This window comes from Sorex araneus, chromosome 1 (genome assembly GCF_027595985.1).
Source record: "Sorex araneus isolate mSorAra2 chromosome 1, mSorAra2.pri, whole genome shotgun sequence".
Lineage (NCBI taxonomy): Eukaryota > Metazoa > Chordata > Mammalia > Eulipotyphla > Soricidae > Sorex > Sorex araneus.
This window is the reverse complement of record NC_073302.1, coordinates 178,278,932-178,293,012: the sequence shown is the minus strand read 5'-3', so window position 1 is coordinate 178,293,012 and position 14,081 is coordinate 178,278,932. Positions and strand designations below refer to the sequence as shown.

At 41.0% G+C, this 14,081-nt stretch overlaps 1 protein-coding gene across 1 annotated transcript in view; it reads left to right on the top strand.

The window, feature by feature from the left end:
• The window catches only part of FER (FER tyrosine kinase), a 445,847-nt gene extending 432,892 nt beyond the window's left edge, over positions 1-12,955 (top strand). Inside the window, exons 19-20 of the mRNA XM_055144946.1 lie at positions 1,690-1,812; positions 3,242-12,955. Coding sequence (XP_055000921.1) covers positions 1,690-1,812; positions 3,242-3,384 — 266 coding nt within the window. The 3' untranslated portion in view covers positions 3,385-12,955. The remainder of the gene's footprint in view (positions 1-1,689; positions 1,813-3,241) is intronic.
• Positions 12,956-14,081: the final 1,126 nt, after the last annotated feature.

The following is a 14,081-nucleotide window of genomic DNA, read 5'->3' as shown; positions in this document are numbered from 1 at the left end:
CCTGGCAAAGAGTCTGGTGGCATGGTTATGGGGGCCTCATTTTATGCTCCCTTCTGGGAGAAGCAGCCGTGAGTTCTGGAGGCCCATGAGATTATCTGGCGCTGGCAGGAGGTTGCTTATGGGTGTGATCCCCGGATCACCGGAGACTGGGGGAAGCAGGCAGAGGATCTCTGCTCCTGGGTCCTGTTGAGCCCAGAGTCCAAGATCACAAAGTTCCGCATTACCTGGGTTCTGTGGGACTTCGCTCATGCATGAGGCTCGGCCCGAGCATGGGGAAAGCGGCCTAGAGTGTGGCGGCCGTTGGGTAGTGGAGGTCGGCTGAATAAAATTATTCAGCAAAGTCAAGATCAGAGGTCAATGTTTTGGTGTTAGGTTGGCATATGCCTTCTTGATCTCTCAGACAACATCTTACCAAAAAACAGTGTGGGGGGTAGAATAGATTCTGTATATTTTGTACTTTCATAAAGAATTCATCTGAAAGGTATTAAATTCTTAGATGATAAACATTCAAAGAGTTAATATGGGGGGAAGAAAACGAATCCTCCAGTGAAAAGCATAGTGACTGCCATAACTACTGCCTTCAGAGAGAGCGTGATTCTCAGCTAAAGGTGCTCAGTGAGTGTGCTTGAAACTGGCATCAGGGCAACCCCCACTCACCCCCACACAGACGCAGTGAGATAGAGAAAGCCCTGCTCACGGGACTCTGGGCTTTCAGAGGAGGGACCCTCATGGCTTCTGGAACTGCAATTAGAGCAGGAACCTCCATGGAAGATAGAAAACAAAATCATTCCAGAAGCCTCTAACACCACACTGAACAGTGTTCAGTTATGACAGTACAGGTCAAATACATAATCAAACAGAAACAAGCGTGTGGGGAAATTAATCATGGAAATTCCTGATCTCTTGGAAATGGAAGGTGTTTTTCTGCTTCCCTTTGTCAGCTTCACAGTGATCAGAAGGAATCTTGTGTTGGTCTCTGTATTTCTCTAGACTTCCAAAAAAGGATTCTGAGAGCTTAGCTCATCTAGCTCAGTGAAGCAGATGCAGCCAAGATGTTTTCACAAGAAAAAAAAAAAAGACACCAGATAATTTTTTTCATCAATATGTAAGATGTTTTCATCAGCCAACTATGTTAGTTTCAACCCTATTCTGAACACAAAGAGGGAAAAAATGTAGTATCCATAAATGAAGCCATAGTGGAAAAAGTGAGACCTTTAAATATTTAAGAATATCTGTAAAGAGTAATGGGAAGTTAAGAAACTTTATTGCTTTAAGCTTGTTTGTAAATTTAAAGAAAGAAAATGATACCAGAAGAAGTCAAAATTGCGGAAATTCAACTTATTTGATCTCCTAGGCTGTGATACAAACTTGCATCTTCTTTCTATGAACCATCCATCTCATTAAGATACCACAGAAAAGTGAGCTTCCACCATGCTGACAGAGGATTAGTTCTACATGTGCAAAAGTGATCTAGAAACAGATTTGGATAAACTAGAGGTCTAGAAGCTTTTCATTGAATTGGTGATATTGCGAGTCCGAGAGCATGAAACCAGTGAAGGGAGCAAAATCACTAGTTACTGAGTTCCTTGGCGAAATTTAAATGTGTTCTCACGCAACTGAAGGACATTCAGAACTGGGAATGGTTTTCTCTGTCCCCATTCACGTGGTAATGGTTTTGTCCCCTCACAGGGAGATACAGTTCTGAGAGTGACGTGTGGAGCTTTGGCATCCTTCTCTGGGAGACGTTCAGCCTGGGGGTCTGCCCATACCCTGGAATGACAAACCAGCAGGCACGGGAGCAAGTGGAAAGAGGTGAGCTCCAGATGAGGGTCTGCCACGCTGGTGTCCAGCCGCAGAGACCGTCGCTGTTTGGTGGGCGGAAGGTACATCCTGTTCAGTACATGGACAGAGAGCTGAGGTAGTGACACATCTCCCTAGGGCCCAGGCGTGGCCTGACTCTGCTAGACAAACACGCTTTCAGCCTGGAATCCAACACTTCAGAAATAGAAAGACACATGACAGGTGCAAGGTTCCTTTCTTCACCATCTTCAAGCGAAGTGGGAGGGTGGGGCGTACTACTCCAGTCTTGAGTCTGTGCCAGACACCATTAATACCACTGTAAAGTAGTATTAGTGTAGTCCTCAAAGAACTCATGCTGGTGGCACTGGAGGGTGTCACACTCAGAGAAGTGCTGAGGAAGTAAAGAGAAATGCCAGATTTCTCTTGACGAAGATAGGAAGAGTTTACGGAAACAGAGAACAGGGCCCGTACTGGGAACAACCCTGAGAGATGGTCCGAGATGGTCCATAGAACTGGGAGCTAAGGCGCCTCCAGCCGTGATGGACCCTGGGAGCGTGGCAGTGGAGTGGGGGTCTGGGCACTGTGTAGGAGGGATTGGGGTGGCAGCCCCGCAGCGCTGAATCAGCCACTGCAGGACTATTGGAACTTCAAGGGAAAACATCTTAAAGAAGAGGCAGTTAACGTTTTTTGCAAATTGTGTAACACTGTAAGGAAGCCTGAGTGTAGCCCCACATCAGAGCTGGGAAGGCTTCTCATGCACGTGCCTGCATCTCAGTTGTAGGGGGAATGTGCTTTTACCACATGGCAGTGCCCTTGCAGGGGGCCTCTAAGGGGGCCTGGACTAGAACAAGGTTGAGGAGAATAAATACCTTGCTTCCCTTCTACCTTCAGACTGTGTACAACCTGAGGCAGCCAGGCGAACACCCGCTACCCAGCACACAGCTGACACATCACCAGGAAACTGAAACTTTAGAATTTTTTCTGGATTTTAAGGGAATTCAGTGCATTTATTTTTATTTCATCCTTGAAATAGTGTCTATATAACCCGCTTCCACAATTCATAGCCTATGCTATAGAGATGACTTTTCAAATTACCCACAGCCTCTAAAACTAAATTCTAAAAGCCAATACTTAGAGCTGCTAAAATAAATTCATTCCTGTGCCAAATCTGACCTCCATTTTTCTGAGAAATGAACAAACATAAAATGGGATCTTGAATTAAAATGTAATTCTATGACCTTATAATTTTGAATTCTGAATCACTTGTAGAGAGGAGGGAAAAAATAAAAACAGTTGACCCTGTAGTAAAATTTGGGGATTTTGGTTTCTATTATGTCTGCAACTTAAGGCACTAAAATCCACAGCTGTTATAATGTCTTTTGTGATTATGTATTTCCCTTTTCCATTCTGATTATTTCTTCTCCTTCTTTTGGGTCTTCAGGTTACCGAATGTCAGCCCCGCAGAATTGTCCAGAGGAAATTTTTAAAATTATGTTACGGTGTTGGGATTATAACCCCGAAAACCGTCCTAAGTTCACGGAACTTCAGAGAGAACTCGCTGGCATCAGGAAGAAATTCTCCTAGAGACGGGGCGGCCCTCGGCCTCCCTCTCTGTCCTCCAGCACGGATGTTGTTCTTCTCATTCACAATGAGTCTGTTCCACGTTACCTGCAGCAGTCTGCTAAGGTTATTTTTTATTAACTGTTTTTAAAGAAATATGTGCCACTTGGAGAAAAAAAAAAAAAGTTAAGGCAGATGCATTCAAGTCCTAGGCCGCCTTCTGCCTGGCCTCTGGCCCATGTAAATAGAGTGAAGCACAGGCTGCCAAGGCCTGTCTCTCTCACACTAGAACGACTGACGCTTCTCAAGAGCTTTCCACGTCAGACACAGCTGACGGGCTGCTGCCCAGTGCTGCAGACCATGTTCCGTCGGTGCTATGTGCTGCGCTGGCAGCATCATGTTTGCAGAGCACATTCCAACCAAAGTCAGCCAAGGCAAGAAAATATTTGTGAACATCAGTTTATGCTGGGAATTGTTTGGATCTCCTGAGGTTTCTTCACTTTTTTGTGCATAATGTATGAATCAGTGTGTTCCTATGTTAGTAGTAAGGTGGTGACTTCCTTCTTCCTTGTCTAAGCATCAGAAAAATGGTGCATCAAACATTCTTAGAAAGAACTTGCTAGAAGTGAAGACAGGAGCTTTGGAGTGATATTCAAGAGAGCCGTAAGAGCAAGAATGTGATGGTCTGCAGAGAGCACCTGGGATAGTGTTCAAAGAAGAGATGAAAGTACAGAATCTGCCTCTTACCAGAGTAATGCCTTATAGATACAAACACACACAGATAACACTAACTATAAGCTCTAAGTTTGTGGAAAGAATCTGTGAAATGTTTTCAGGAATAGGTTGATAGAGCAACAACAAAAATGTCTTTGAGAAACTATAAAACATGCAGGTCCCTAGAAATAGCAGAAGACTTTGAATTCAGTCCCCTCACCCCAGATGAGGCATCTGAAATTGGAGTCCCTTCATTTGTTCCAGCTGTCAGAATTCCATGACCCTGAGTCTTAGACACATTCATGTGTGAGTACATTGTCATACTCACACATATATAAATTACCATGAAATGTAGGTGTTAATGATGAATAGTTAAGAAGCCACATGGACATTGTTGAGGGTAAAGATGTAAGCGCAGACCTCCTATTTCCACGTTCTTCCTCAGTTTACCCTTACACTGCTACCTGAAAACTCTGACCATTAGCTGTCATGTATGTGAATACAGTTCTGAAGATTTTCATATGAAAACTATGTGACACAGTCAAAAATAGGATCTGTTCACTTAAATCAATCATATTGAAGGAATTTACCCTGTGTTCTGTATATAGTCGCTTCTCAGGATAAACATGTGTTAGGAGATGGTCACACTCAGGGGTAAATAGGAGCTTTCTGTGAGCACTCAGGCCTGTGCCCAGATAAATAGCACTGTGTGGTTTTTTTTGGTCTACCTTTATGGGAAGAATTTATGAGATCTAAATTCCCCCTGCCCTTTTCAACAGTTTGATAACTATCAATTCATTGTGCAGAACACATACCCAATACTTTAGGGAGGATAAAGGGTAATACTGAAGAGATTATCCTTGTGTCCATCATTTCCATCTCCTGGCAAATTTCACTCACACTTAATGAGTCCTACATTCAGGCTAAAGTGAAAAGATGTAATAAACTTGTTCTCAATCATATATTGCAATATATAGAGCTTAAAACAAAATTGTTTTCCCCTTCAGTGAAATATTCTAAATAAATAGAAACTTCTTTTGATGATCTATACTATGATAAATCAGATTTCTAATTCACCAGATGAAGTTAAGAGCTGTGATTTTCAGGTGCTTGTTAGGCTCCAAAAGGAATGATATAAGATGGGGACTGTCCACTCTTTATCAGAATTTCCAAGCCAATCTTTCTGCAATATTTTTTTGTTTAAAGCAAACACCTCATCACTAAGCAGCCTCAATGCTGTGCCCACAACAAGGAGAGAGAATGAGATCACTTTGGCTTTAATTTCATGAATCTGAAGCTTAATCTTTGCATTCTGGTGTACAGTCTGAACCTGGCATTGATATTTCTCACTCATCCAAGCTGTTACAATTTGCAATTCACATCATAACTCTGTGCTTAAATTAAAGAAGCTTTTCAAAACATCATGACATCTGCAGCATTTAAATTCTATTTTATTCTTTGTCCCAAAGCAGGCATTGGTGTAGTTCAGGATTAATAACTCACAGGGAGTCTTTCAAGATCATATCAGTTGTACAGAATATTAAACTTTACATGGGCACATGCATTTAGAAAAAGTTATGCAAGCCATTTTTACTGTTAATTTTGCTGTGCTTGAAGCATAATTTATTCATCCCTTCTGCCACTGATAATTATTAGAATTATGTACTTTATGAGGTTAATCCATCCCCAAAAGCACACATAGAAATACTCTTCTGAATTCTCAAGTTAATGTAGAAAAAGAAAGTCTTCAGAAATGCACAGAATCCAACTAAAATTAACTTGTTTAATATGAAAGCACTTGTAACTCAAGTTACCACTGGTCTGAATCTAAGCCAGAAGCTAGCCCACTGTCTTTGTATTGCTGGAGTTTCCAAGAGTTGTATACAACATACTGATATAATTCCTGTTACAGTGGTGTAAATTTATGAATAGAGTAGGGTGTATGAGCCTACACAGGATGATTCTTACCTGTGTTTTTCTGTTTTGGTCACCAAAGAGTTTTACGAGATATATTTAGGTAGCTTGTCATTTTTCAAGGAAAGAAAGCTTTCAGTGTCAACTTAACATTTGTTACTCACAGTGAAACCTAAAATTAATCTTGTATTCTGTCTTATCTAAGCTTCGTTCACACAAACCAACATTTTATTTGTCTTCCAGGAAAATAATAATAAAGGATTAGCAGGTTCTGTTTAAATGTTCAAAACCAGAAGTTTTATGTCAATCCCTTCCTCCCACTAGGTCTTATGAAAGGGGTCCTGTAATCATTTGTTTTAATTTCCTATATTTAATATAGACAATGCGAGTTTTTCCATATGATCCCATTTTACACAGACACAGTATTATTGAAGCATCTTCCTAGCTTATCAGTAGAGAGCATAGGCCTAACTCTAGCCTCTATTCCTTGCACATATCACAGTTAATTTTTATTTGAGGCCTATTTTTAAAAGGAAACCAAAAGTTTATGTATTGAAATTGTTTTAATGTTCTTTAAGAACCACTATATTATACATACATCTGTATATGTATACGGTTCCCTTGCCTGTGCCATAGTCACACTTCATTCTTGTTACTCAAATGTCTCTGTGTATGTGTACGTGCGTGTGTGCTACCACCACTAAAATAGCTATGGGACCAGAGAAACAGTACACTAGGTAGGGCACATGCAAAGCATGTGACCCACCCAGGTTTAATCCCCAGCACCCCATATGTCTCCCAAGCCCTGTAGGAGTGATTCCTGAGCACAGAAGCAGGAGTAATCCCTGAGCACCTTTAGGTAGGCCCCAAAACCAAACTAAAATAAATTAACTATGACATTACAATACAGATGGAAGATTGTGTTCAGTAAGTGTTTTGATTATAATATATGCCATACAGTGAGGAATTTGTCATGAGATAAGCAGATGTTAGCAGGGAGAAATACATGTCTAGGCCACCTGTCACCATAAAGCTATTTCAACCACTCCACTTAAGATTCATTTTTATGATTCAGTGTGTGTTAAGCCCCTGAGAACCATACTTCTATACTTTATGTACATGGTTTTGTAGCCATGTGTCTCTTAAAGTGAGGTTTCAGTGTTTTGACTGCTATTTTATGAGACCCTCTTTTTATGCGTAGTCTTTTGATCACACCATCAGTAGTTCAGATGCTTCCTCTCAACAGAATTCATTTCCATGAGCACTGCTCTGAGTCATATAATTAAGCTGTGCTTCCCACGGGGGCAGAGCCACCCTCAGGGAGCATTAGAGCAACTCGGTGCACTTGTGGGGGCACTTTCTACTTGTGCATTTGAATATGGTAGGTTCCCAGGGGAGCTCTGGGCACTGAGAAACTTTTTTTTTCTGGAAAGGGGGCGGCGGGACAAATAAGTTTGGAAAGTTCTGATACAAAGATTGTGTTCCAATTTAGGTCATGGCCCAAACACAGAATAGAATGATAAGAGGTAAAAGGACAACCAAGGGACAGGTGTTGAAAGGATATGTTTTCTGTGTGTATTAATATCTTAAATGGAAACAAATTTATATAAAAATGAGTTTGTTACATTTCCATTATACTGTTACAGTCAGCATGAAAGTTTACCATTAAAATAAAGTGTTACCTCTTTCATTTCTTTTATTTGCTTATACATACCAGAATTTATGAAATATTCTTTTGATTAGTTTTATTATCAATGCTGATCATTATTTAAAATCCAGAACTAGATATTAATTTCTGATTTTAAAGATTTAATGTACCAAAAGCCTATTTGAAGGAGACATTAGTATATTCTTAGGGTCCCATAAAATTATCCTTTCAAAATTAATGCAAAAAAATAATGCAGTAATAGAGATGTGCGGGCAATCTATTTGAGACATAATTCATGTAAGGAAATATTTATTACCTCCTGAAAGCCAGCCTACTGCCTCACATAGATTCCAAAACTAAATTCTGAATTTCTAAGTCAAGACACTGAGGCTCACTTAGCTGCCTGGTCCATGATAGAGATTCCTAGTGTACTAAATCTAGTGCATCTCATCACACGAGTCACAAGCAGACACTGCAGCTTATCAGTCACCAGGGAAGGTGCTAAGGCCAACAGCTCCAAGCAGAGGAACGCACCCAGGACGCTGGGGTCAGATGGCAGATCTCCACCAGAGGGGCATGACTGCAGTGCACCAAGGCTTGAACCATATCCCTAAAGAGTCTGAGAAGAATGCTATGAGGTCAGATTCTTTCCTATTGCAAATTTTAAAAATACTGGAACCAAAGACAACGCATCAAGAGAGTTGGCCTGCCAGTGTGGGGGCCTTAATGTCTGCAAACTAAACATTCACTCTTGCATTAGGAGCCGTCTTAGCTCCTCGTTCAGGGGTACTGCAGCCATGGGTTTCACTTACTCGTCTTGACAACAACCCAGTTTGGACAGACTTTTTTGAGCGTTTTGGTTTTCTTTTTTCTTTTTTATTGAATTACTGTGAGTTACAGTTCCCAACTTATTCATGATTTTCAGGTATATATGTGGACTTTCAAGAGATGACTCAGTGTCTCTTTTTTTCATTTGATTTAGTTTATTTAATTTTTCCTAAGCTCAGATCATTGATGATTCAGACTTTATTAGAAATATTTACAAGGAGGCTTACCCCAAACTAGTCCCCTACTGAGCACATGGCTTCAAGCAGCCTTGCTTCATCTTTCACTCAATCACTGATTCATGACATTAGTCACCCGCAGATAAGGGCTACCTTCAGAAGGACCTTAATGTACTAGAGAAGAAGAGAATTTGGCAGGGCCTGTAAGAAAATAGCAAGTGGATAGCTTTGTTCCCAGCCCTGAGACATCTGACAGGAAGGAGTCTTAGGAAGGCCTGAAGCTGCTCATCACCCCAGTCAGGTAGGATCAGACACAGAAGGCAGAGAAAGAGCCGGAAAACGGATGAGTTGAAGAGATGCAAGACAGTTGCAAAGTGAGAATACACAGTGATTCCAAGGCTGACCAGCCAAAGCAGGAAGACAGAATCCACTGCAGGTGGCTGGTGGACGGACTTCCTGCACCACGGTATTAAATACTACCTGCCTCTTGAGTCCCTGAAGCATGTCTTTAAAAGCATAGTGATCTTAGGTTGTTTTTTTTTTTTTTTAGGATCTCAGGAGCTAGCTGGCAGGGAATGAGTGGGTCTTGCTCTGTGTTTCTGGGAGGGGTGCAGGTGGGCTCCTGATTCCCTGCAGCGGAAGACTGAGAGGTGGCACCACACATCAGGCAGCCAGCACTGGAGGGAAACTGGAGAAATCTCTGTTTTTTTATTTTATTAAAGAAAAAAATATCTTGCAGGTGTCTCTGCTTGTAAACATAAAGACAGATTTAGCTTCCCTGCCAGGAAACTCATACTGGCCTTGAAACAAGCATATTCAGGACTCACTCTAAAGATTCCGATCTCACATGTGTAAGCTATTTCCCCAGCATTACCACACAAGCCAACAGGTGAACTATTCCATAAAGTTTTAAAATGTTCTATGCTATGACCCTGTCAGGTAGAAGCATTGTTTAATACTTTGTGGTATGCTTTCCCTCGGTTTTATTTGCACAGGTAGTTTTCCTTGAACATCTGCCATAACAGGTGCAGAGTCACGCTGGTGCCACTTGTTGGGGAGTTTTTTTGTTTGTTTTCCCGTTTATGTTTGATTTTGGTGTTTCTTTTTCTTATGCCCAGTTCTTGATCTCTGCTTTACCAAAGTGGAATAAGACTTTATCTTGAGCTTTTCTTAGAGAGTGTCCAAAGTACTACTTGGATATTAACAGACCTGGAACACATGAGCTTTTCTTTAGTTCCAGGAGAAACTGCCGTTAGGGGCTCTCCCACCTCTCAGCCTCCTAAAGGTCAGCTTCGAGCCCATTCCAGGAAGCAGCTTAGCGTAGAAAGGAGGCTGAGCTGTCACCCTCGCATTGGAAATAGGACGGTTGGCACCACTCAGCTAACAGTTAATATTTTACAGTAAAGGCTTTGGGGACATTTTCCCAGGACAGAAAGAGCACTTTGAGGAGAGTGTCCCAAGGAAATAACCACTTGACTTAGATTAGTAAACTCCTTAGATGGCTTAGCTCCAAAGAAACCCTGACACTCACAAAAATTACCTTAGACACTTGAACAGACTCCACTTTTCTATGTCAGTAAGGTTTTTTACTTCTTTCACACTTCTTTTGTTCATAAATGTCTAAAAGTAAAGGTGTTTCAGTTGTGCAATGTTAAAAGTTATTCCATAGCTTCAGAAAAGAACTAAACTTCACCAGTCTACAGAGATAAACAAACCCCACAGACCACAGTATTAAATTATCGATTTTACCTTACATTTCCCAGCCTTCAGCAAGTCAACCTTTCACTAAGAATGTCTTCAGAATCAGAATGGTAGCCAAACTAGGTGCGAACCAAACTAAGAAGGCAGATTTGGGGCATCAAAGCCAACACTTTACCCTCTTCACTCCAATGTGTTTAGTTAAAACATCCTTTCTAAAATCATAGTGTCTAAGCAATTCATCTTATCACAGGAGGTAATACTTTATTTTGAAAACATAGGACAGGTGTCAGTTGGAAATATCAGTGTTCTAACCAACACAGAACATGTGTAAGATGTCAGTAAACAAATCCTAGTTCCACAGTGGAATAGCAAAATCCTAAGTATAAGAATAAGAAGTGAAGTTGTAAGTGATTCCCAACTCTCAGTATTAATATTTCATTCACACAGTTCTTATAAAGTTGTTTAACTTTATGGTCTTTCATGCTGCCTGAGAAATTCTTTATGAAGCAAGAAACTCCCTCCTCAAGTTGGAACTGAAATTTCTCAGGGCCCTTGATTTCAGTGCTGTCGACTGAGTCTGGCACATGTTATTATTTCCTCTCCACGAACGAACCATTCTAGCCGGCTTTAAGGGCTCACTAGTCTGTGCTTTTGTTAGTACTTAAATACAGAAGGGGAGGAGGGGGACAGGGAAAACATCATTATGTGAAAATGCTTCATTTACAAATAATTTTACTGAGAAGAAATAAACTTGCTTTCTACCTTTAAAAAAATACCAGCTTGTTTCAAGCAAATGCAAAGGGCATGGTGCCCAGAACCATGCTCAACATGACTGAGAATGCATTCTGACCCGGAGAACAGTGGTTCTTATATTTAGACTATGGGTTGCTATGGAGGTCCATTTCCTGCCTGTCTGAATTGCTTTGCTTCCATTGCGTGCAGAAAAGCAATAATTTCCCACAAATTTTCCTGTGATGCTAGAGGACATTCATATTCATAATGTATTTAAAAAAAAGTGTTTTAACTTATTTTTCTATTTTACTGTCAAGAAGAAAATTTTCACAAATTCACCAGATTTCTCACAGCAAATCTATTTTATAACTCTATGATTCTAAATCCAGTGCTAGGTATAGACTGTAAGCATACCGTCAGAATCAAAGACAGAAGAGATGGTCTGGTGGGGATCGTGGTTGTTTCAAATCCATGATCAAAGTGCCCAAGACAGGACTCACTTGTATGTTTCACTCATCATAGGAAGTATCAGTACCCAATACCCAATACAGAATTGTCACGTGATCTCCACATGGTCTAGTAGTCAGGCATGTACTTCCCATGGGGAATTTCTCTCCATCGTGTTCTATCATCTAATATTTAAGTTTCTCATTGAGAATGGTTTTATTCGTAAGGCATCTATAGATTTTATGTTTATTTAAATTCACTGGCCCATTAAACAATCTGAGTATTATTGGAGGAGTTGGTGGTGGTGTGAATTCTGCTGACTTTATATGATGATGGTTTTCTTTTTGTGTGTTCTACTTGTTTTGATCTAGTTAGTATTCTCAAAGATTGGAACTCAGGGCTATAGACATAGTACAGTGGGTAGGGCACTTGCTGTATATACGTCTGAGTCGGGTTTGATCCCCAGCACCCCATATGGTTTCCTGAGCCAACCAGGAGTAATCCCTGAGCACAGAGCCAGGAGCAAATCCTGAACCCAGCTGGATGTGGCCCCAAAATAACCACCACCACAAAATTGGAACTCTTGTAGTTGTGGCCATACAGCCACATAGAAACAGCCAAATAAATTCTGGAGAAAGTTAACTGTCCAATTTCCCAGGATAGTGCTTCTTTTAAAGCCTGATGTCATGGAGAACAGAGGTGAGATGCACAGCCAGTAGGTGCTCTCTGACTGCACAGCCCCACTGTGCGCACTGCTGCTTCTAAGGCCCAGCACCGCCACGAGTGGTTGTAAGTCTGTGACTGGGTACTTCCTCTTCCATTTGAGAAAAGAGGAGTTTGGGAAGACGGGGCAGAAGTGCAGCCTGTCCCCAGGCAGCCCTCCATGGTATGGATGACCGATTTGTAAGCATTATCTTGATCAAAGAATTCCCATGGTTTACAAAATTTCCTTTTTGTGCCAATTTATGGACAATTTAATGTCAGGTTAAGCACCTTTCGTGTTGTTGTTTGAAAATAATATATTTGTGAATTAGACAAAAGAAACACTGGAAATAGGCTGCTTCTACTGAAAAGGTCAAGTGTAAAACATACAAGTAAGGCCTTTGGTGAGTTCATCTAGCTTTGTGAACAAGTCTGAAAACAAATGAGTAAGTTTGTAAAACAGTTATCTGTCTTTTGCCATTTTAACTCATCTGTATTTAACACTTATTTATTTGTTAGCTGTTACGGTCAGAATTAAATACACTTTGAACTTTGGCTAACATTGTAAGAAGATTTTTAATTGTTTTTTACTCTTTTAAAACATGATTTCATCATTTTTGTAAATTTAGGCCATTTCTCAGATAGCTTCTTTCTCTTCCAATAGACCAATTACCACTGGTCTGCAGAATCTTTTTTTACTGTATTCTTCTAATAAATGTAAAATGTAGCCAACTGTGCCTTGTCTTGTTTAATCCTTCCATTGTGTTTATATTTCTCTTCCTTTTTCATATGACTGTGTCCTAGGTAGAAAGGAAGAAAGGAGAGGTTTCCCTGGAAACTGGCCTCCTAGGGAGGGATGTAACACTGCATAAAAAAATCATTAGCTTCCAGTTTGTCTTGTAATTAAGCTTATGAGTTCTAATGATAATGGGTGTATTATTGACAGTCCAATCACTGCTTCCTCTATTTAGAAATCAAAACTGAAACGTAGTTCAAGTCCCATCTCCCTGTTGTTTCCTAAGAGAACTGTTCAGAAAACAGGAGGCCCAAGGGGACCAGGCGCAAGAGGATGTTTGAAAAGAGAGGATGGTGCACAGCAGGTACTGTGTGTGCATGCTCACCTGCAAGGTCGCAAAGCAGCCGGCAGCCTGTCAGCAGCAACTAAGAACCTTCCTAAGAGGCCTGTGGATTCTGAGACTACAACCTTCCCTTTAACCTGATCTTGGATTTAAAGAGTCAAACCCACTCCTCAAAAAACATGTGTTCCATGTTTGTGGGCTGCCCCATTCTTCTCAGCATCACTGACTCCACCACTGTCTTCTTCCTTCCCATTGCCATGGCATGCTTACCACGAGAGTGTGTGTCTCTGGACCCATGGGAATTTATTTTACCTACAACTCTCACTTGCCTGTCTGTGTTGCATCCTCATCTGCAGCAGGAGTTTCATTTTTAACACAGCATTCCAGAAAACCTGTGCTTTTACTGACTTCAGTTCATTAGGACCGAGGCATCATCACCAAGAGTTTGTCGCCTCACTGAAATCACATTCCGCAAAAGAGATGAACAGCACCTCTGATCCTCCGCTCCCGCCCCCCGCTGTTATCTGACTCTTCTAAGCCTCCACCTCACTGTATAATCCCCTCTAGCTGGCTTCTTCAGTAAAATAGTGGTCATGTTGCTTGTAAAAAAAAAAAAAAGGAAAAAAGTGTGTGTGTGTGTGTGTGTGTAAGAACTAGTTTATTTTTGTTTTATTTTTAGTTTGGGAGTTATACCCAGCAGTTCACAGGCCTTGCTCTGGCTCTGTACTCAGGGATCACTCCTGGCAGTGCTCCAGGGACCATATGGAATGACAGGGATTG